Source organism: Lepisma saccharinum, chromosome 20 (genome assembly GCF_977018435.1).
Source record: "Lepisma saccharinum chromosome 20, izLepSacc3.1, whole genome shotgun sequence".
In the NCBI taxonomy this organism is placed as follows: Eukaryota; Metazoa; Arthropoda; class Insecta; order Zygentoma; family Lepismatidae; genus Lepisma; species Lepisma saccharinum.
The window spans coordinates 7,665,909-7,689,812 of record NC_139248.1 but is presented as its reverse complement, the minus strand read 5'-3'; the positions used below and the strand labels follow the sequence as shown (position 1 = coordinate 7,689,812).

Sequence of the window (23,904 nt, the reverse complement as noted above, 5' to 3'; positions counted from 1 at the left end):
TAAATTCGTTATACCAGCGTTTCACAGTGGCAAAGGATGGGGCTTCATCGCCAAATGTGGAAGTAAGTTGATCGATGCACTCTTGTCTTGATAATCCACGTCGAAAATCGTAAAAAATCATCGCACGAAAATGTTCACGAGTTAATTCCATTTTATTGTTGTCGCGCAATCTCCAAGGCAACATAAACAACTCAAATGAAGCTATTGACAAAACATTTGAAGTACGTTATGGTCAATAATGCCAGACGATTCGGTGCAAACGTCAAATCGCACCTAACTTCAATCAGTGTTGCCAAGGCTCAAAATATAAATAGTGACCCTCGTAATGTCCAATATTATGAAATAAAATACTAATAATAAATACGTAAATATTTTAATATCATATTTACTCGAATCATTCAATCATAAAAGCAAATCACTTTCTTCAAGAATTTACTTTTCTCTGCCAGCCCTGCAAAATTATCACTTTCCATCTACTGATTTATACGAGGGGTGGCCAGAAAGTAATTTCCAATTAGTAGGGACATTGATTTTTTGCAAACGCGAAAACCGTGAAAAATGGTAATTGCTGCGAAGCTATGTTTAGGAATGTGCAGTGATGTCTGGACACATTTTTCGCCCATTCGAAATATCGAAATAATGCGAATTTGGCATAAAATGCGAATTGTTGGCGTTTTTAGCGATTTTCTTTAAAGAAATGTTCTAAAACAACGAAAAATTCCATGAAATCCAACATTCTTGCCTTTTCTACACCCTGTTTGTGTACATAGAACATGCAAGTTTTTCAACATTTTACTCAATAGAACATGAAAGTTTTCCAACATTTTACTCAAGAGTAAACTATAGAGTTATACGTACATGGAATAATTCCGACAGCCACATTAACTTCTATCAAAACCATTTGCATCACAGAGCAAAGTGACAGGCTTCTAACAGGAGATCGAGTGCGTATCTACCGTCACACGGGAGCCACATCTTTGTATTTGTCGCACGGGATATGTTTTGAATTACCAAGCTAAGTGCGCACCATCGGCATTTGTCGAGCGAGTAATAATGGAGCTCAGTCGTTAGGCGTCTGACTACTATGCGAGAGACACGGTGTCGATCCCCTGCAGGGGAGAACCGGAATGTTTTCCACCTATTCAAACTGCTCTGGCGCCCACCCAGCATCATATGAAGCTGGTACATTGAGGAAACTTTGAGGGATAAAGGTAGCCAGGAGCGTGGTGCTGATCACATCACCCCCACCTTCAGCCTTGACCAAGAAAGTGTGGGGCCCTAACTCCACACCCCTATACACATTCATGGAAAAGTGCAGGGGAGCACTTTACTTTTACTTCCTCAAAAATCTGTTCCAACATAACAAACTGTCACGAAAATACGTAGACCATGTGACCTACAATTTAAAATAATAGTTTAAAAGCACAATGGCGTATTAAGTTTTGGTATATTTGTCAGATAAATGTTCTAAAACAAAAACGCGAATTTTGGGAAACTTAACACTAACAAGTCAAAATAAGATAATGCGAATTTTTGGTGTCATAATATATTGGTATCTGTCACGTGAGATTGATTGATTTTACTTTTTGAGTGCGTCGCCACTTATGGTCACTATGCACCCTTCAGTATATACGGGGAAAATTCCATTTTCTAAAATCCTTACCTTAAAATTAAAAAAGGGGTATGGAAAATAACTTTTCCAAAATAACTTTCAAGATATCAAACTCTCACGAAGAGGCGTAAGCCATGTGACTTACAATTTGAAACAGTAGTTTAAAAACACCATGAAGGTATAATTTCAGATATTTGCCAGAAAATGCTCGAAAATGAAAATGTGAATTTTGGGAAAAATAACACCGTATAGTAAAAAATAAAAAAAATAAGAAAATAAACCAATTTGAAAAAAAATAAAATATCAAGGTCCCTATCGATTAGGCATAAATGAAACAAGAATATCAGTTGTAATTTATTGCATTATTAACAGTGAGTTCTAACCTAATTTTCGGCATAATCACCATCGTTGTTCTGGCATTTGTCGTAGCATGGCACTAAATTTTGTATGCCCATGGCATATGTGTCTGACAGCAAAGACTGGAACTATCTCTACCGCAGTGTAGCTGTCAAAACCTTGTCCTGCCAGAAACCTCTTTAGTTAAACAAGGAGATGAAAGTATTTACATGCAAGGCCAGGGCTGTACAGGGAGTGGTCCAAGATCTCTCACCTGAAGTAATGCAAAATGCCCGTGTGTACTCAGATGTATCTGGTTGTGCACATTCGATTGGCCTTCCGTGAATTTTCTGCACCATCGTCTGACCATACTATCACTCACGACGTGCGATCTGCACACCTCACACGATTGCTGGTGGCTCTGTGCCAAATCTGATTACTGCACGTAGGCTACATCGCAGTCGGTGGGAGACTGTATGAGAGCTGCAATCTTTAACCTAGAACTGTCCTAAAACGGCTGCATTGCAACTGTACCAGATTACAGCTACATGCCACTTCTTCCTGCCTGCATGTGTGTGTGTCGCTCTCCGACCACTAGTGCTGCGTATAGGCACCATTGGAGTTTTTTTTCAGGATGCCCCTCGTATATGAACTTTCAGAAGCTTTTATTATTAGAGTGTTCCTGTTTTAATGTGTGGTTAGCTAAATCAGGTACCTATACAATGCATTTCTATAAATTCCTTGCGTTAAATTTCTAATACCTACATACCCTTTTCGTCAGCATTAATGGTATAACTGCATGTTGCCAGTTTCACAGTACTTCACTTGGATATACTGTACTGAAGCAGAAATCCCATCGATAATGTAAGGAAATATGACACTTTATTTTGTTCGATTCAGTTGTTTCACTTATATGCAAGAGTTACGTTTTTTGCTTTACAGAGAAGAGAGAAGTAGCTTTATGCATTGAAAAATGAGTCCGCACTCGTGGTTCTTGCAAGCAGAGGGTTCCAAACCTCAGTGGAAATATCAACATATAATACCGAGAATGTATAAGGAGACTGATACATTACAAATTGTATTTCTTAATCAATCACTCTTATCTCATTTAGTCCTTTAAAAATAATCAAGTATTTTATTTTAAACTTACTGCATATGACAAAATTCCGTAATCCTTCCCTAGCTTGTGAATTGTAATAATTTTCCAAATTCACTATTTTGCTTTTTGAGTTCAAATCATAGAGAATAGAGAAATTAAGTCAATTTCATAGAAGATAATATAGGTACTTAACAAAACCATACGTGGATCTGTACGAGTTTGTTATTTCCATTTGCAAAAACATCGATTTAGTTTAGTTTGTAATTATCAGGGAAAAATGTAAATTTTGTCCTGGAAAACCTGGAAAAGTCAGGGAATTTCATTTCTGCTTGTTTGTAGCCACCCTGAACAAGCTATTGTAAGGGAGATTTTATACCAAAGTGACTAGCGACATGATGCGCATGTCAATTGTAACTTGGGTGTCATTATTGGAGTGAGGTGTTTTTCTGTAGCATATGCCATGTCATCTTGGTCTGTTTTTTTGTACATGAGCTGTAAATGCTTTTCTGTAGACCAAAGGTGATAGCACTTATTCTGGGTATACAGCTTGTGGTAAAGTGTGGACTACCACTTGTAATTTGTCACTTAGCATGAATGTCCCAAAATGTTAATTCAAAGGAAATTATTTGGGATTTTACCTAGGTAGAGTGTTGTGTGGTAATCTACACTTCAAAGAAGGAAATGGTGTTCTGCCGTTTAGTCTTGATTTGTAAAGTGTATGGAGTAAGGAACATTTGCACTCAGTGGCCAACCATATTAAATGGTTGATCTACAGTCTCATCTTCAGTTCCCGGTTCAATTCTTGGCCTGGACAAGAGTGTCGTGTGTCTTCTTTACTTTTTCACTTCATCTTATCACCATTCATGTTCATAATCGCAATTAGCCAAAAGTGACAGAAAAATCGGGTGGGAATTTTCCCGACAGTAGACCTGCATAAAGAAACTCTGAAGCTCACCCAGCCATAGTCTGTGGGTACGTTGTTACAAGGAGAGACTGCAGAAGCGTTGGGCTGATCACCGAGTTAATAAAGATGTGGACCCCACTTTCACACCACTTGCACCTTCATGGCTTGTTACCCTTTACCTGTGTGCCCTAGGGCAGGTTTTCAGCATTTCCCATAGAAGTGAGGGGTGTAGGTTGACTTGGAGGATGGCAGGGTACCTACTCACTGGGAATTCCTTGAATTCCAGGAATTATGCGGAAGGAATAATAATATATCGAGGAAGGAAAAGAAAGCTGCGTGGAAAATAAAACAGAATTCTGTCAATCCGTTTACTTCATTAGTGTTCTTTGCAGAACAATCTATTTAGCAGATGGAAGATTATTGCAAGATACGATACTTTGAAGTTGATTAGGTAAATTTGAGATTGAAATTCTTATACAATTAACACTTTTTCTTAGATTAGTATATCCCGTAACATTTTTGTAGATGTATTTCGAGTCTGAGTATGAGGAATGCCAAATGTGAAACCTTAAATTAAATATATTAAATATATGTACTGTTTAATTGCATTAGAATTAGAATTTTTGAATACATTAGAATCGCACAAACCCTTAATATTGTTAATATATTTGTGTGTATGGGTGGGTGATGAAAGGTGCTAATACATAAGGTAGAAATAGTGAAAACATCTGCTTGTACCCATGCATTTTGGAAAGCTCGCCTTGAAAACCAGGAATTATACTTGAGTTTTATTTATGGTGGCCATCCTGGATAATGAAAGTGTAAAGTTAGATTCAAAATTACCATAAATTGGGCCTTTGGGGGTGCTAAGAAAAAAATAATGTGTTGGGTGTGTGTGTGTGTGTGAATAAATCGCTACAATGAAGCACTTCTTACACCTAAGTTCAAACTAGACTTTATGGCTCAACAGCCCTCTTTGGGTTATAACCACCAAGCTGTTTCTTCTTAGGTGATGGATGCATCGTGAACATGTTGAATTCCTTCAGTGCAATGGGCAGCTGTGATAAACAATAAAAAATGAGCACAAAATACAAGGATCATGTTATATTGTCATATTTTACCATTTAAACCGAATAATAAATGAATACACAATTTCAAAATATTACAAAAATTAGAATTTTACAGCCAACCTTCATGGTTAGTATAGAGCTCTACGGCCTAGAGGTTCCGGGTTGATATCCTGGTTTTGGCATGGGTGTTCTTTGTTAGTGTCCCTTCATCATATCATCACTCATCCTCATCTTCACGATTAGCCAAAAATGGCAGAAGAGCGAATTAAAATTAATCAAATCAATCAGTCAATTTTTTATGGTTTTATACAACAAATTTTGAGTAAATTTTCCCCGTGAGTATTAAAGATTTTTCTACAATGAGCTTTGTGAAGTTAATAGGCTAACACAATAGAATAAATATGCATTACATTGCTCAAACTGTATAAAATATAAACAATAATAAAAGAAAATGATCTCATCTGGTGAATCAAGTAGAGAAGTCACTCCAAGGATATAAGAGTAATAATAGTATTAATAATACAGCTTGAATAAAATCGGTGTATTGTTATTGGTCTATAAATCTTAATAATCACCATATTTATGACGATGATTATTATTGGAATTTCTACCATTCAAGTTTCATCAATGGCGTGACCCCCCCCCCCAAACATTTCTTGCGACGCCCATGGTTGGATCGTGGTAGTTGTTCTTTTCAAGTAGTTTCCCAATTGTTCTAAAATGTTGAGGCTCTTGCGGGACTCAAACCCGAGACCGTCTGCACCAAAGGCAACAGCAGTAACCATTTTTCTACAAGAGCCACCATATTACTGAGATTGAATATCGACGTTAATTTGTGCTTGTTTCGAGAGAAAAAAAAAGAACAATTTAGTTTCTTTACTGTGTGGTATTAACTAATATTAACTGGATAAAGCTAGAGAAGTGTGGTTTGTATGTTATCATAAAATCGTAGAGCTTTTGTTGGCTGAATAAATATTTTTTGAACAACCAGCTAAAAAGCTGGAGATTGCATTTCCCATCCACTCAGCATAATGCGAAACTCCTGTATAATGAACATTCGTTAGAATAACATTGTATCTAGAATAGGTCGCCACAAGCAGGAAGCAGCGGCTAGGCGGGCGTATGCTCTTTTTTAGTATGCAAAGAAGCTTGGGTGGTGTAAGATGGGCTGACCCGTGGTTTCATCGTAGGCTGGAAGTTTGTGCACGTTCATTCTGGTTTTTCTTTTTTTATTCCCTCCCGTGTCTCTCATGCTGACGGATCAACTTTCCTAAATGGGTAATAGGTTCAGTGGACGGGAGCTGTATCCAGTTCCGTGCGAAAAGCAAGTCACAAGAAGCATGATTCGGCCAGCTTCTGTAGAATTTGTTCTCTAAATTCTCGGTACTAATATAGGGTGTCTCCAAAGTTAGGTAGGGTGACCAGACATACTCTTTTTAAGAGTATTATACTCTTTTAGAGGTTCATATACTCTATACTCTTTTCAATTTGCAAAAATCCCCAAATATACTATTTTCCTTGCTATTTAATTTCATTCATTATTTTACGCGTAAAAATGCCTTAGAATCCACAGAACGGAAAACGTCACGATGTCAACAAACTGAAGTATTTACTCCTTGACTCAAGAATTTCCTATGAGCAATTTCAAGTGTCATTTTCATATTCCATCAACAAGCAAAACATATTTCAAATTCATTGGAATTTAATGATAATGAATAGGGCTGAGCCGATACCACTTTGAACCGATACCGATACTCTTACCGATACCCACCGATACCGATTGAAAATTACAATAATTAAAATTTGTTCAAAATATTGATCAATATTGGTGTGTAAATATTCTCCTCCAATTATATGCATCAACATACCAAGAAATTTGCTTGAGAATATTCAAGAATTGCATCAGAATATTAAAATAGATATTATGTAGTCACAAAATATAGTTTTTTGTGCAAAATTAGTTTTAATTTTGCATAATTTCCAGGATAATTAGACTGTCGAGAAGTCGCGAGGGATTTTTGCGGACCCCGTGAAAGAGCAAAATGCATGCGCACCTTCAACCTAAAGACTATACTCTTTTTGGTCAACAAATATCTGGTCACCCTAAGTTAGGGCTTTATCCAGAATTTATCCACGTTGTTGATTTAGTTTATTTTACTTCGTCGCTTTTCGGCCACTTTTGGCTAATTGCGACGATAAGAATGAATGGCGATAAGATGAAACAATAAAGCGACAAACATGCCACCCAACACAAGCCTCACAGAACATTGTACTGGCTGTGGGTCCATGCGTCAGAACCTCGTTAGCCTGCATGAATACAGTTAAGGCAGGCCCGGAGCTAGAATTTGATTTCCGGGGCCTCATCCCTTATCAGCAGCCGCCATCAAAAGTCGAAAAATTTGGGGGAAGAAGCCCTGAAGATGAGTATGCAATATGTTTCCTCCTGCTAAGGAAGTAAAAATAATTCCCACAACCCTCAATACAGTATTTAAATTAGATATTTGTAGGATTTCTGGGAGTGTTGGGGGGGGGGCTTCAGACCACCGAGCCCTTCCTCTGGATACGTGCCTGAGTCCAGGATATACTCTAGTGTTGGGTGATATACTATATCGTGAAGACGATATCACGATACTGCGATATCAAATTTCCGATATCACCCATCCCTAGTATACTCCGTGTAAGTGAGGGTGACATTTGAGACATCTTAGTGTGCCTTGCACCCCGATTTCGTGCTGTTGGAACACTAATTTCAAGGTTCCCAAATTGTGAACTCCCCCTCACCCCACCCCCTCCGCAACCAATAACTTATTCTTGCACATATAGGGATAAGATAGAGAGTGTACTATGATATTATGTCGTCCACCTTTCTAAAACTGCCTGTTCGCGTTTGAAATGCTCGAGATGTTGAAATGCTAATGGCTGGTGGGAGGGATGCCGTTACGTTTTGCGCGACCATACAGCTTCTCTGCCCAGAATTGTCCCTTCGGCTGGTTACTGGAGCGACTTCCCAGTAAGTCAGTCGTCTGGGTGGGCGGGGAACCTGTCATGTATGGTTTAGACTGTTTTTTGCACGAGTCTGTGAGAGCGAGAGAGAGAGGTCGTAATTATTGCATTGGAACTTAGTTCTTAGGTGCCATTCCACACTTAATGCATCACATCTAAGCGTCGAATAAAAATACCTCCCTGCGGCAAGGCAGGCACGTATTTGGAACTATATTTCGTGAGGGGGTTTACAATAATAATAGGGCCTCTCTACGGCGTTATGGCAACATCGTCGCATTGTAATCAAGGGTCCCGGGTTCAATACCCCGGTAGATGCACATGGCACAATGGTGCGGAACCCACTTTAAACCATTTTGCGAATTAAGCTTTTTGCTTTGAGGGGGGGGGGTGCCCACTCAGTGGCGTTTTTGTGATTTCATTTTCAGAGGTAGGTTTTTTGGATATGCAAATTTGTATATGTTACCCAGTGGCGTGCCCCAATTTTCGAAAGTGAGGGATTTTGTATACTTTTTCTCGGCAGTCAGCTCTCATTTTGTCATATTTTCCTACCTTTGACGTTCTTTTTTAGGAATACTGGACCAAAGGGGGGTTATAACACCCACCAACACCCCCTTTTGCACGCCACTGATGTTACCAGTCACTAAACCTTTAATCCACAAGGCTGCATACTTTTCGACAGGGAAATGCTTGATGACTACTGGAGCATTAATAAACGCAAATTATTTTTCAATTGTGTTTGTTACATACGTACTTATGAAATTCTACCCTGTATTTTTTCAATTTAATTTTCTTTGAGGGGGATAAAATCATCCCTGGTATGGATGAAAATCGCTTCCTTATGCCTGGGATTATTTGGGGGGGGGGCTTGCAGCCCCCGTTAATTCGAACACTGTAGGTCCAGTCCCAATTAGTTCATAAAGTGGGCTTGAAACAACAATTGAAGAAAATGAAGAGGTGCGCAAGCAATCTTTTGCACATCCGCTCCCCTGACGCCGCCCCTGAATAAAATCTACCCCCAAAAAGTAACCACTTGTGCCTTGCTTGTTTGCGATCATAATGAACATGTTAGGGGCTGTCGTCCAATCGGGATAGCCTTCTGGATTCCCGTTACGTGTTTTGTGCTTTTGCCGCCCTCCACAGCTGTGCGTTATGATCCAGGAGTCTCGTGGGTCTTGGCTTGGCAATAACGAGCTCCTATATGCTCGTCGATCCGCGAAGCTTGCCACATCATCTAACTGTTTGCGGTGTAGCTTCAATGACACTTTGCGGCTGCGATATGCTCAGTTTTTTTTTTTTTGGACGGGGAGCGAGAAGATTCGCCGTCCAGTGTCGTTCTTTTCAACGGCCTTTGTTTAACTTCGTTTCCGCTTAAAGTGTGGAAAATGATTGTCGCACGTTTCACGCCTCACGTGCTGGTGGTTTTGTAGTAACAAGGTACTTGGATGGATGGTATCTGTTGCATCTTCCTGAAACTCAAAACTCTCAGTCGTGGATGAACGCGGGGGGGTTGCAAGGGCGCCCGCTATACCCTGTACCAGTGTTGCCACAATATGAGGGCACAATTTCCCTTTCCAAGGGGCAAAATTTCCATTTTTGGACCAATTTTTCCCTTCACCTAAGCAAATTATATAATAATAATAATTAGTAGTAGTAGTGGTAGTAGCAGCATTATTAGTGGTGTTGGTGGAAGCAGTAGTAGTACGTAGTTAAGTATTCCGTTGAATTCGCTGTTCGTTGGAATAAAAAATATTTTTTTAAAAGAAATCACATTTCCGTTTCCTCACTTCCTCAGAATCATGGTCAGGAATCCATTTAATCGTTAATCCTGATCGTTACTATTTATCCAAAAATGCATAAAAGCAACGTACAATAAACTTAAAGGAGCAGAAACAAGTAGGAATAGCAAAATAAATATATAACATAAAAATATGGATATGAAATTCAAATTTAACATAAACTGTAATAATGTAGTCGGATGACCTTAAAATTTCCCTGCAGTTGTGGTATTTTTCATCGAAATTCCCTTTTCCCTTTTGGCTAAAATTTCCCTGGAAAAGGGAAATCCCTTCATGTGGCAACACTGCCCTGTACCAACTATCTGTAGACCAGGCGAACGAGAACAAGTCTCTGCGCAAGTAGTGACGCGAGACGGCTCCACCAATGAACAGTGAGAGACGGGATTGCGTAATGGGCGACTGGAGTTACCCGATTTCCTTGCTTCGCTCTGGAAGCGTTGCAAACTTGTGAAAGCGACAATACCGTACGCACATGACAAACGGACCGTATTTTTGTCTCCAGGTCCTTCGCTTGGTTTAAGAATTTCTTAGGGAAATATTGGGGATAAAACTGCAAGGGCAAATTTTGACAAGCCGTGCATTTAGCGTACGGGCTAAGGTCTGGACCGTACGGTTGGCAACACTGCGCTTTCACCACTCGATTTCCCTCCTCCTCCTCTTCCGTTATGCGCGGCCCTGCTCCACAGCTAGCTGGGACAGGATGTAGAGACATGCCTCGTCATCCATCTACCACGGCGTTGTCTGCGTTTCGGGACCGCAAATGTGTGATATTGACTGATAACTTACAAAAGGGGCCTACGATAACAGAATTATACTACAGCAGGGTGTCTGTCTACCAGTCATGCAAGTCAAGAAAATGTGAAGAAATCAAGAAGTAGGTAAAAAAAAAAGGTCAAAGAAATTATACTTGTGGCCAAGAATTTTTTCTCTCACAATGTCTGATTGATTGATTTAGTTTATTTTACTTAACTTTCCTGCCCCTTTTCACCAATCGCGAAGATGAAGATGAATGGCGGTAAGATAAGATGAATGAAAGGACAATAATAATAAAAAAGTAAGCTATTTCGTTTGAGATCCCCTCTCTCCAAAACAATGTGATATTGTTTACTCTAATAATAAGTAATCGTGTAGTAAAGAAGAAGTTTTTTTCACTTTATAAATCGCACAGACCATTAACTATCAAGTGACCAAGTGCAGTGTTATATTTTGTAAGGAAGTTCGCATTAGAAACCGTAAGATATTACCTTTAGAGATATAGTTGTGTATTGGATTTTTATAGAGTAGGTTGTTGTACACTAATACTGATGTCCAGTTGTTTGCTTTCATTATTTAAATACAGTAAAATCTCGTTAATGCGGGCTAATGGGGGCCATAAGTTGACCGGTTTAACGAAAGTCCGGATTAACTGAAATAACCTAAAAGAACAGTAGAAAGTGCATTAAAACTCCGTGTATAGCAACAAAACACGTTTATTGTGGTGTATTTAAAGGGCATAGGCCTAAATACACTATACAGTACAGTACAAAGTCTGCGGGAAAAATAATTTCATCAGTGGTTGACTGCGTTTTCTTTGGGAAGTTCTCTTGTTGACTTCTAGCCACATTTAAAACTTGCATTCTGCTTTTTTTTTTACCTGTCCGGATTAACGAGGTTTGACTCTAATATGAATATCGTCACAATTATACGAAAACCCGTGCTCAAGTGACAAATACCCACAAACTATAATGTTCATATGCCTAATAGTCTCTGTGAAAATGGAACATGAAGTTGCAACAATTAGGACAATATTATTCAGGTAGGCAATTGAAACTACCCTCAAGGCACCTCCAAATAAATTAGCCTGCACACACCTGCGTAGTCAGGATAAGAACTTTTTGGTCTCCCCTCGTAGTAATATCGGAACAGAGCAAAAGTTCAAAGAGGCTAGAGAAACGCTGCTGTTTCGAAGATAATTTAATGTACCTCTAGGATAACTCCCGCGCAATGACAATGATTATAATTGTTAGGACTTGGCAATATTACTGGCTAACAGTGCAACACGTGATTTGTGTGTTCTGAATAATGCATGCGCGAATACTCCTTGGTTGTTACCATACTATCAGCTGACTCCACGTTTCCAGACGCTAAAATACTCGTAAGAACGGAAGCCATAAACTGAAATGCGATTTGAAAATTGTCACATTCCGTGCAGCACGTCTTATATTGTTGTCAGTTACGTAACAGTCGAGAATGTTGAAGTGAGCGATTGCTTGTTTTGCGGAACAAGATAAAAATTAATGTTTTGTTTACGCGCTCTTCCTGCCGCTTGGCGTGAGGCGTTATTTCTCTACGGTGACGGGTTTCGAGTTGTTGTTTTTTTTCGCCGGAATTTTCTTAATTCTTTCTGGTGTTGCATATTATGTCTTAATGTCACCAATTCATTAATTTTGTTTATTTTATTTCGCTTTTGATTTATTTATTTATTTTATTTTGCTTTTCTGTCAAATTTTGGCTAATTGCGAAGATGAATGGTGACAAGATGAAACAGATGAGGGGACGATCACACACACACATGAACAAACACACTACAAAATCCCATAGAACAGTGGTCCTGCGGACCGGTAAATTCGTTTTTTAAAAGCCAATGTCCCGATCTCAATAATTTCACTCGTAAATAACTTTTTTATTTTTTTCTAATTTTACACGTTAATTAACATGTAGCCTACCCTTGAAATTTAATAATTAATAAATAAATTATGGCATAATCGTAGAGATTATTTGTGAGTCGTGGTGCGTCCACATGGGAGGTCCTGCTTCGATTCCCAGGGTGGGTGATATCAGATCGGAATTTTTCCTGCCATGTTCCCGCATAAAGCGGCTCTGGGACTCAAAACTCACCCAGCCTCAAGTCAGTGGGTACCTGCGGGGGGTAAATGCGGCTGGAGCGTGGTGCTGATTCCATCACCTCCAAAAATTTCCGAGATCGAAAATGTATGGGGCCGCTAATCCTATACATCCAATAAATGTGCCTTCAAGGAACGGTGCTTTGTGCACGGGGAACTTTACCTTTACGTTTACCTTTCATCACAGAGAATGTTAGTTCGATTAGCTATGTCTACGCTTGTTGACAAATATGAAATTTGGTTTAAATTGGTTGACAACGACTGAATCTAATGGAATCTTTTAGTTTCCTGTGGGCAGTATCATTAGTTTGATTTTCATTGGCATGTTCCACTGGTGTCATCTTATCCGTGGTGAATTTATGTAAAAAATCAGGGTTGTTAAAGGTCCCGGAAATTTTTAATAAATTATTTCCGGTCCAGTCTAGAAAATCAGCAATCATAAATGGGTGCTGGACCGTAAAGAACCTTTTTATCTGTAAGGTAGTTCAATTCGTTCCAGAAACCGTTTTCCGAATGAATTTAAATCCGGTCCAGGAACCTTTTTTTCAATGAAACAATACGCAACATGGACCGAATTTAAATTGTGCGAGAAAAAATGTTCCGGTCCTGTTTCGGAACCCATTAGAGAATTTATGGATACCTGTATCTTTAACAACCCTGTTCGGTGCGAATACCGATTTTCCTTGCGTTTCGAGCCTTCAAAGTTCTGGAAATTGACAGAACCGAAATGTTTATACCATCTATAAATACATCCAAGTACTGATCCATATTTGCATTTGACCAAAAACGATCAACTTATTTCAATATGGCGGTACCGTAACCAAGCTCTGGTAAATACACTTTATGGTGCACCGAAGTTATTAGTGCCACGATTAATATTAACAAGAAAAACAATAATAACAGGTTTTCGTATTGATCACCCTTTACTGCTGAACACATTAAAAGGAATGTTTACTGTCAAATTCATGGACGTTAACTCCGCCGTAAGGTTAGAAGGATAATTTGCCGTTGGAATGGCCTGGTCAATGAATTAACAACGGTTCGAGTCCAGTTCGTCGGCGTTTCTTCTGCTATATGATTAGCATAATGTTGGTTTGCTTTTGCGGAATTTCGGGATACGTATCCCGTGACACGTGTGCTCGACAATTCCCTACCGGCAACTGATTTGTTGACCACTCGACTGCCTGACACCAATTAACTCCGTACAGTGGCTGCCGGCGTCCGAGCTATTGACCACTCCTGGTGAGGACTTGCAAACACGCTGCTTCGCGCGTTCTTAGGGAAGATGAGACTCTTCTTGTTTCCTTCTTCAAACTTCAAAGAGCTGGTTTCCGTGGCAGAGTGGTTAGCACATCGCGCTACGACGCCAGGGGTTCGAAGCCCGGCCTGTACATTGGTGTTTCTGAGTGTCTATTCATAATTTCAACATGTTATCTATCACTCATCCTCATCTCATTAGCCAAAAGTGGCAGAAAAGCGAAGTAAAATAAACTAAGTCAATCAAATCCAACTTTAAAGAATAAAATTCCAGGAGTTTTTTTTACAGCCTTCAGATTAAAATGTTCTGGAAGACTTGAGGCTCTGAAAAGCAGCTGCTACCTGGTTGCATCCCGGATTCGATACTCTGTGTGGGTCCCACTTTAAATTGTAGGTCCACTCCCGATCTGTATGTAAAATGGACGTAAAGCCCAAACAAGAAACCTCAAATTTTTATAGCTTCTTGTCAGATAAATAATCACAGTTTCAAAATATTTTGGGGGTGTATGGGGCGACCCTTTCTAAAGTCACCAAAGTGTTAACCTCTCTTCACCCTGGACTGCATTGTTGCAGACTAACGACACACTTGAGTCTTCACTCTCAGTCTATGTGTGGGGCTTATATTGTCAGAGGCGAAGCGTCCGGTCATCGGGAGATGTGTCGATGACAAAGCAAAATAATAATAAAAAATGCTTTTTAAATATTTTAGAGAAGAAGTAAAAAATAAGTCAGAATACTCGCATATTTGAGCGAAATTAGTCACTCGACGCCATTAAACAGCTAGAAATACGCAAGAGATTCGCTAAGTTTAGGGAATCGAAAGGAGAGCCCAGTTCTAACTCCCCGTGCCCTGCCGTCCCGCTACGTTTCCTGTTGAGTGCAATGGTATCAGGCGGGCCAAGTCATCGCAGCAAGTCTGCGAATCCAAGGTCCTTCGACTGATTTTCCCTCGCTCTTGAAGGTCTGGTCATAACAGGCCTTTTTCAGCCCCCTTGTTTACAAACACGGCAGGCTTTCAGTGACGTCATAAGTAAGCAAAAGCATAAATTTCCCCACGGTTAGTGCTAGAAAGAGCTGGGGGGAAAAGCAGTTCTAAATCCATTATATTTCCTTCACAGTATCCTTTTCATTTTTTCTTTCTTTTGATCCTGCGGTTCAAATATCGTTTTCTGAAAATAATGTTCTTACTTTACAAAACACGAAGTACTTCAATGTTGTTTTGTGTTTACTATGCTTACGAATGACAAGACTGATCAAGGACTTTTGTTCTCGAGGTGACAGACATACTTACTTGGACAGAACCTTTTCCCTAACATATCTTACTTTAACACCAGGGATGGTCAACAACATCAGGATTTGGAAAATTTAAAATCTCGATTCGGAAATTTTACTACCCGGATTTCGGAGAGAGACGTTTAACAATTTTTCCATTTTTCGGGTAGAATTTAAGAAACTTTTGTCCTCTTTATTTTACGATCATATACAACGTAGAAGAAAATGAATTTGGCCATCTCTACTTCACACGTCTGTACGAACACTGTTATCGTCATTATCAATGTAGAAATCTCCCTCCACGGTTGAAAGATTGACCCTGACGTTTGGCAAGTCTAGCGATGACTACGTAAAAAAGTCACGCTTCGCGACTGTATATTGTGTCATGTCAATTTACCTTTGTGCTTGTCTTTTAACAAATTTCATCATATGAAGCGTTGCGGATATTAGGGACGAACTCTCAAAATGCAAGGTGCGGGAATCCAAACATTCCTCTATTCTAAATCAAATTTGAGAGTATTAGAAGATATGCAGACTCCTGTCAGACATTGCATGAGTTCCTACAGTCTTCAGTGTATATTGTACTACAATAAAGGAGTAATCTACCTTTGTCGAGTTCGTCTCTTATATTCGCACCGTTGAACCTCATTTTCGTTATTATCCAAAAATGTGGCAAAAATGAGAAGTAAAGTAAATGAATTTAATCAAAAACCAAAATAATTTTGATGAAAGTGTTGAAAAATTAAGGAGAAAATATATATCACAATATTTTTATCCTTAAAATGTAGGGTGCAAAAACGAGGAAATTTACGTGCACGCTGTAAACATCGAACGAGCAATTAAATATGTGCATAATTACGTTAGCGAACAACTTAGTAATTGTCTGATAAGGTCCAGGTCTTACGTCAGTAATAATTATGTTTAGATATGATTCTGCATGCTTATGCTAACTGATCGTGTACTATTCCATATTTACATACAGATTTTGATGGTGTATAAAAATCCTGTTACAGCACCAGATTCAATGATCCTATGCTCGACTATGAAAGTAAACGGCACCGCTTAGAGTGAGCAGGGGTACTCCATGTCGATTCCTAGTGAGCGCACCCAGCCAAGTCTGTCGTGCTCCAGCTGCTATGCTACGCGATCTAAGCGGCTGAGTTAACGGTTGCCATAGCTTCGTGGAGGACAGCGCGTTTGGAATGTTACACACAAATTGCATAGGATCCGTAAACGCTTCGCTTAATGTTTCGTGTTGAAAATTTTCAGTGCAATAAAACGGCGTCGAGGTTAGGAGTTGATGTTCTCATGCTCGGCGACACGCAGTCAGGATTATTGAGGCAGTTTATCACAGAATTGTGTTGGATGGAACCTCAGTTTTTAACATGGGTTGTATAATGTGATGGGTGCACCCAAAATTTAAATTTCAATCAGTAGCGTTCTTCCATGGTTACCGGTAAGAAATAAACAAAATTCATGGTTAGTACTATGACAACAATAATTTAATTGTATATATATATATATATATATATATAAATAAATGGATGTATTTGTTCCGGCATAACTCTCGAACGCCTGGAGCGATTTCAACCAAACTTGGTACACACATCACTTACAATCTGGAAAGAAATACTGTGGGAGTAAGACACCCCTGGCACCCCTAGGGGTGGGGGTGGGAAGGGGTGACTTGTAAAAATGATAGAAAACGACCGATATTGGTGTGGAATCCATAGCTTTCGGGGTCGCTAAGATGAATAGTGACACTCCCAATGCTGTTCAATTTATTTATTCTAGAGGTGAAACTAAAAATGTTGCTTATAATCAAGTTTTCAGTTCAATTAATATTATAGTGAATTTGTAAAAGATTTTACTTTATAATTTGTATACTGTACTTATAATTTCAAATACCTGTAAGTGAAATTAGTTACATTTTACACTATAGTTAGAATTCATTATTTTCCTATCTAATAGAAGATTGGGATAAATAAATACCCGGCCAACGCCGTGTAATCAGTTAGTAATAATAATAATCTACAGTACTTGTAAGATTACTAACATTGATTTGAAAAGGAAAGAACGAAAGTTGAGAATTTACTTTCTAGAGCAAGATTGTCTCAAACTTCGGAAAGACCTGCATGTGTGTGTGTCCTAGATATTTCCACTTTATCTGCATTAAAGTAAATCTTCTTATAATCTCTGTCTCTATACTATATTTTTTGTTGAAGGCATCCCAAATGGCGTAATATTAACGTGATCGTTTTGTAATCAACACGTCAAGGTTCAATTACCGATGGCGCACATTCCAGTTTCCAGCAAATAGTTTTGATTAGCTTATTTGAGCTAAACTTTGTTGTATTCTTTGGCTGTCTGGAGAAGAATATTACCGAGGCAAGTCGTAGGTACCCGGTATTATTTGTTTCCTGGGATATATCAAAATCATCAGCCTACTTCCCTTTTGGGAGGGACATCCACCCCCGTGCCCCTCCGCCAGTGCGTGTAGCTCACAAATTATCCTCTCGACGCTGGGCCAACACCGAAGGTTTGAGCACTCCGACCGGGAATCGAACCCGTAACCGCTCACACTAAATTCGAAAGCGTTAACCATTTGTCTATGCACGAGCCATAATAATGTATCAATATATTATTTTATAGTTTTCGTAATTTTGCTTCGTTTTTCTACTTATCGGAATAATCGCGATGATGAGGATGAATGATGAACTGAGGAAATGGATCATGGGACAAAATCAATGGTCGTTCTGTGCTTCACCTAGAGTTCGAACCCGACACTTCTGGATTCGAAGCGAGTTTTGCTGAGTTTTCCGCAACGGAGGCCGATAAGTGTAAATATTTTGATGTTTATAGTTTTATTCGTGCCAGGTATAACAGATTAACACCCATTAATTTGCAGGTTATCATTATGCCACTGTAATCGAATGAAATGCTAGTGCAGATACTTCACGCTAGAAACCCCGGATTCGAATCCCGGCGTGGATGTTATTTGAGAATGTCCCCATCAATTTCATCCTGTCATCAGTCATCGACGCGATTAGCCAAAACAAGATTCTTGTTTCTTTTTTGTTGCTTTCTATCCCGTTTTTAGCGTTACCTGCTTATTTTTGCAGTTTGTAGTGTCTAGAAATCCGTATTGTAGTTATGACCCCTCCCCGCGGACACTCATTGCGTCTTTCCGTCAATACCAAATAACAACACTGGCCGTCTCTTCTCCGCCACCGCGCATCGAAACTAGTACAACCGCAGTCCAAAGCGGCGGCGCCACTATCGCCGGCATCTTGCATGAATTCTGATGTAGGCCACCGTAAAGAAGTCAAGTCGACGAGTGGAACAGCGTGCTGGTAGTGTTGGCCGAGACGCGAAACGGAAAACACAGGACCGTGTTGTCGCTTACCCCGCTTGTATTCCGTACGAACGCGTACGTAACAATTGTCTCGAAAGTGCGATGTGTTATCGTGAATCGAACAGAGCAGTGCTCCGGTGCGGTCGGACTGACATAAGCGCGTTTGGAGTCGAAACCTAAAAGGTTGTAACATGGTCGCGGCTGTCCGGACCTGTTGCGCGCCAGTGGGAATTAGGCCATCCGGATTTTTAGGTCTGTAGACGGATCTCGGCGTTCTTCGCTTGACTTCGCATCGAGGATTCGTCGTTTGAAGCAGGATCCTGCCAGTATGTCAACGTGACTTGCTAGGAGAACACCTCCGCTCTTGGGACTTGGGTACTTGTTTTGTTCGTGTGCACGTGGACCCCCAGAACACCGTGATGTGACTCGCGGTAGTGAATGACCGGGGACTCTAAGGCCCCCTCTAAAATGAGCCCCGCCTCACAGGGGCACCTAGAGGTGGAGAAATACATCGGGAGTTGTCTGATTTCGCACTCCACTCGCGGGAAGAACAAGAACAAGAAACCTTCGGGCAACGCAAAACCCGAAGGTGCAGGAAATAACGGAAGCAGCAGCTACAAAAGTGAGAAAAAGCCCGCCGTGGGTGTCCAGTGCCCCGTCCACAGTGTGACTCCCTACGCCTCCCTTTTACCAATATGTGACCGGACTTGCGGAGGGTACAAGTTCAACGCCAGGTCGAACTATGGGAACAGGAGCTGCGGATGGGCCGGCATGCCCCTCATCTCGATGGCAAATTCCAGAAGAAACAAGAAAACCCCTTGCTTGCAGAGAGTCGGGAAGTCACCCCCACACCCTTCGTCATCGCCGCCACCCCAGCAGCTTCCAAAGAACAGAAGAGACTCCCCTGGTGAAGTGTACAACAAAGGACCCCCCTTGAATCGACGGTCACCCCTCACTCATCTAGCCATCCACACGCAGGGCGCTCCGTTGATTCTCGCCGGACGCGGTGGTAACCGTAAGAACAATCAAAGGGCCGACGGTTTGAGTCCCGCCAGACTCTTGCGAGGCGGCGATCTTGTGCTCCCCCACGCAAAGAACGGCAAGAAGGATGCTGGTGATGGTTCGGGCTACAAGGATGGTGGTAAGCAGACCCAGTGTCGCGATAAAGATAACGTGGACGAGTCTGGCAAAGACGGTCCCTCGTCCGCCACCGGTGCTCCGAGCGACTGCATGAGCGTTGCCAGCGACGAGAGCTCGGGGCACTCCGAGAACAGCCTCCCTCGTATCATAAAACCGAGAAAGCGACGAAAAAAGGATCGGAAACCGTCGAAACCTGCAGGTGAGGCTTCTGCAGGCGACTGTGAGTCTTCAACAATCGTAACCCTGCAACCTTACGTACCTCTGTGTTACGATCTAGACAATCAAAACGGCAGAAGCGAAACTGAAAAGGTGCACGAAGAACAGAGCTCCATTTTGGATGCAGACAAAGACCCCGAGGCCACAACGGACCTAGAAGATTCGGGTATCCGTGCAAGCCTCGGAATCCCAACCACCTATCCTTACCCACCATCTAGTCTTTGCCAGTGCCGCTACTGCGATCCCGAAGGCCTGATATGGGATGTGGATCAGCATTGCTACTCGCCCTTCCTAACGCCGCCGCTGTCCCCATCGGACCTGTCGTTCTCAAAGTCGCCCTTCGCAAGCATCCCCCTGTTCCTGTCGCCACCCCCGGACATAATGAAAGGGTTCGAATTCAGCGACTCCTTCCTTGAGAACATGCTGGACAGCGACAGCTACTCTCATCTCCACATGGAGCTGCGGAGGAGCAAGAGCGAGCCTCCTGGCCGGATAGCGGAGTTCGAGAACGCCTGTGATAAGCTTCAGAACAGATCTCAGGGCCTTGAAGTATCTACGGAGATCATCACTTCCCCAAACGGACACAGGGACATCGAGATCAAATTCTACTCGCCCCCGACGAGAAGTGACGACAAGACGGTGAAGGAAAAGACTATTGACGTGAGCGGTGCTGGAGTGAGTGTTGATGGCAAGGGTGAGGGCACTAACGAAAGGGACGATGGATCCTAAAGGTTAAGTGTGAGTGGAAGGTGTTGGGTTCGGGTGCGGTGGGAACGAAATTGGGATGCACTGTGGCTTTTTTTTTTTGCTGCGTCAAAAGTTATACTCGAGAATAAAACAAGATATTTCTGGTTGTGGTCGGTTAGTGCAGTGTTTCAGTGCATATTTTTTCCACATTATTAGGAAATGTAGAAGTGACCTCTTCAGTGTTTTCAGTGTGTGATAAATCAGTCTACATGCAGATAGTTACGAGATTAAGAAAAATGAAATCAGTGTCCAGCACACTTACTCCTGTCAGCAAAGTGATCACATTTCCCCAGTAACTTTTGTAACGTATTCAAGAAGCATCAGGTATGTTGTGGCATGCCAGCATGCATGCACTATTACTTATTGATACGTTGTTACTACTCTAACTATTCAGGGAATTCAGCAATGTAAGGTTATCTAAAGTCAACACCGTAAGTAAGCCTTCATTTAAATACTCTATGTGAGGTTTTTATTATCAAGCCCACCAAATAATAATAATAACTTGAAAAATATGTACAAATGATGTAACCACACAGATAGTAAAACAATTTTCATGAATAAATTGCAAACCACACAATTTAATTTTTAGTCATAACTTTTAAAGATATGAAATCTTATTAATAGGGCCCTGATTTTCAAGTTTCCTTTGTATGTAGCCAAGCAAAAATGACAAATGTCTGCGAAGTACGATGTTTGGAATGATATACATGAATTTCATGTTAATTTCACATATTTTGAGATTTATTACATATTTCCCGTTTACATTACATATTTTTACATAAAATGCGGTATTTGGGTCATTTTTTAACGTTTTCATCGAGTTAGCAACTTAATTCTGGGACAAATGTTCAAACTATTACTTTTTTCCAAAAATTCTGTAAGTTTTGATTGTGGCAGGTTCATCACCTTCACTTCATATCATCTCATTTTAAGCAGCGAAATTCATATTGAAGGTGGATTTGTTCTTCACTGCTGCCGATTCTTGGAATATTGACTGTAGGTCAACAGTTCAGTCAGTGACCCTGACGGAATTTCCGAGAAATACACTAAAAAGGGAAGGGATGAGCACAGAAAACTAGGAAGAATATACATTATATGTTTTACATATTTTCACAATTTTGTTTTTACACATTTGTCTCATGTTTTGGCTACATAAAAATCTGGGCCCTATTCATAAAACATCATATTTAAACAAGCAAACCAATTATGAAGTTCCTTTGAAATATATGTTTAATACCAAGAAGACTGGAGATTAACATCTGCTGATGACTAAAATATTTGAATGGCCAGTTGCCAGCCTAACCTCGAACATTTATATTCTGTAGCTTTTAGAAGTAGACAGGTCATATTACAAAATACATATTTTGTATTTTTGCCTGGTAAGATATTTTTAAAAGAAGGGTAAGCTGAAGAGTAGTGGAACGCCAGCATATTTTAAATTTTAATCCTAATTCTATACTTTTGTTAGGCATGCTTTGATAGGTCAATTAATGATGATCATGTTTCCTTGAAAGTAGTACCTTTGCATTACCCAGAGCGCAATAACTTTTTGCCACTTCCTGGGTCCAACAGCAATTGAAAGATGCGGTGAAACAATGTAGTTAGCATGTTAGGTTCATTTCGGGGGTAAGTTAGGTTTTTGCCTTTGAACAAATCATTCCTATTTATAAGTGTAAGGGAAGACAGGGATCTCACTTCTTCAGAATAGGTTCATAAATCTTGTCCTTTGGTTATAAGTATGGCTACGAAATTGATGACAGTGCTAAACCGTATAGTAGTTCGTTTCACTTCAGTTAGAATCAGAAAAAAAAATATTTTGATTTTTTTCCATTTTCCGTCCTTTTTTGTTTTTTAGGTCATTTTTCAGTAATTTTTGCCGTTTTTATTGCATTTTTTAAGTTTCTTGTTTCTCCTTCGGAGTTGTTTCATGTATTTTAAATGCATTTGCTAATTTAATTGCATTTTCCCCTTTGCTTGAAACTCTCATTTAAGGGCGGAAATTATTTTTAGGTCATTTGAAAATAATTTTAAGGTCATTCTTATGTCATTTTTTGAGATTTTTTAGGTCATCAACTTCCGACCCCCTAGTTATAAGCCTACCAGATTCTATGCACCTACCCACCACCAGTTCAATTAAATGTGATCATTTTTTTTTTTATATCTAGTAGTTTTCAGTGATTTTCTGCTGTATACTCTATGCATATTGAATAATGCCAACTTAGTTCTATACAAGTTCTACTGCTGAATAAATTACAATGACGTGGCTACTTTAAAGCCATGGCTAATACCAAAGTGATATGCACAGTAAGGGTACATTGAATATTGTTTTCCAAAATATAAAAACGCACTGTTACTTCAGTCTGTTTTAAAGAGGGTTGTATGAGGATTACATAGTCTTATTACAAAACATAAAACTTTCATCAAATATTTGTTGATATAAAAGAGAAAAAAATGGAGGGTTGTTAATAAGTATACATGTTTGATTTATGTAACAAATGTTTTAGATGAAAATAAAATGTTCCATCAAATGCAATGTTTTTCTTACTAGTGACAAGTAGATTCAACTTTTGCATTCTAAAGTTAGTTATTTTAAAGTAGAAGGGATGAATGTGTCATCAATTCATCACTCTCATTGTCATCAGATTGCGAATTGACGTGGGGGGAGGCCGGGATCCTCCCCACAAAAAAATACCCCCGGCTGAAGAAAACTATTTTTATCACTGCTAGGGATTTTTTTTTACCCCCTCAAAGACTATGGAATTGAAATATTTCCATGCCGAAGTATGCATTCTTGTGGATTACAGATAAACAGTTCTGCAACTAACCAACCTCACCGAGGCGAGACAACAGAGGCTGTATTTCACTTATTTTTCATGGCATAATGCTTATATTTTACATATTAAAGTGTTAGCAAGAAACTTGTAGATAGGTTAGATTTAGATGGACATTGTTTGAATTTGACAATAGAAATTGTTTGAATTTGACAATAGAAATGTGGTAAAGTTCGGTGTTACTAGTTCGATAGCTTTTTTTGTGTTGGGGTTTGGGCTTTCTTAAAATGTAAACATACTGTTTCTAAAATACGTTTAATCGTTGTCATGAGATTTAATAGTCTACGTTAGAACCAATCTTGTAAGGTACAGTGGGATCGACGAGGATTACCCTGCAAATTGTCCATCACCATGCTCGCGCACTTTATTTGACCTAAATAAGAA

The 23,904-nt window shown here is 39.9% G+C and overlaps 2 protein-coding genes across 5 annotated transcripts in view; both read left to right on the top strand.

Moving 5' to 3' along the window:
* Positions 1–23,904, top strand: part of twin (CCR4-NOT transcription complex subunit 6-like twin) — a 226,233-nt gene that overhangs the window by 45,811 nt on the left and 156,518 nt on the right. The window lies entirely within an intron of this gene.
* Positions 18,545–23,211, top strand: LOC146003697 (uncharacterized). The gene has a single exon (XM_083142073.1). It carries the CDS (start codon positions 19,025–19,027, stop codon positions 20,669–20,671), a length of 1,647 nt encoding a protein of 548 aa, XP_082998199.1. The 5' UTR covers positions 18,545–19,024; the 3' UTR covers positions 20,672–23,211.

Excerpts from the sequence above, each read along its gene's own strand:
- LOC146003697 (XM_083142073.1), top strand. The coding sequence starts at position 19,025 with ATGACCGGGGACTCTAAGGCCCCCTCTAAAATGAGCCCCGCCTCACAG.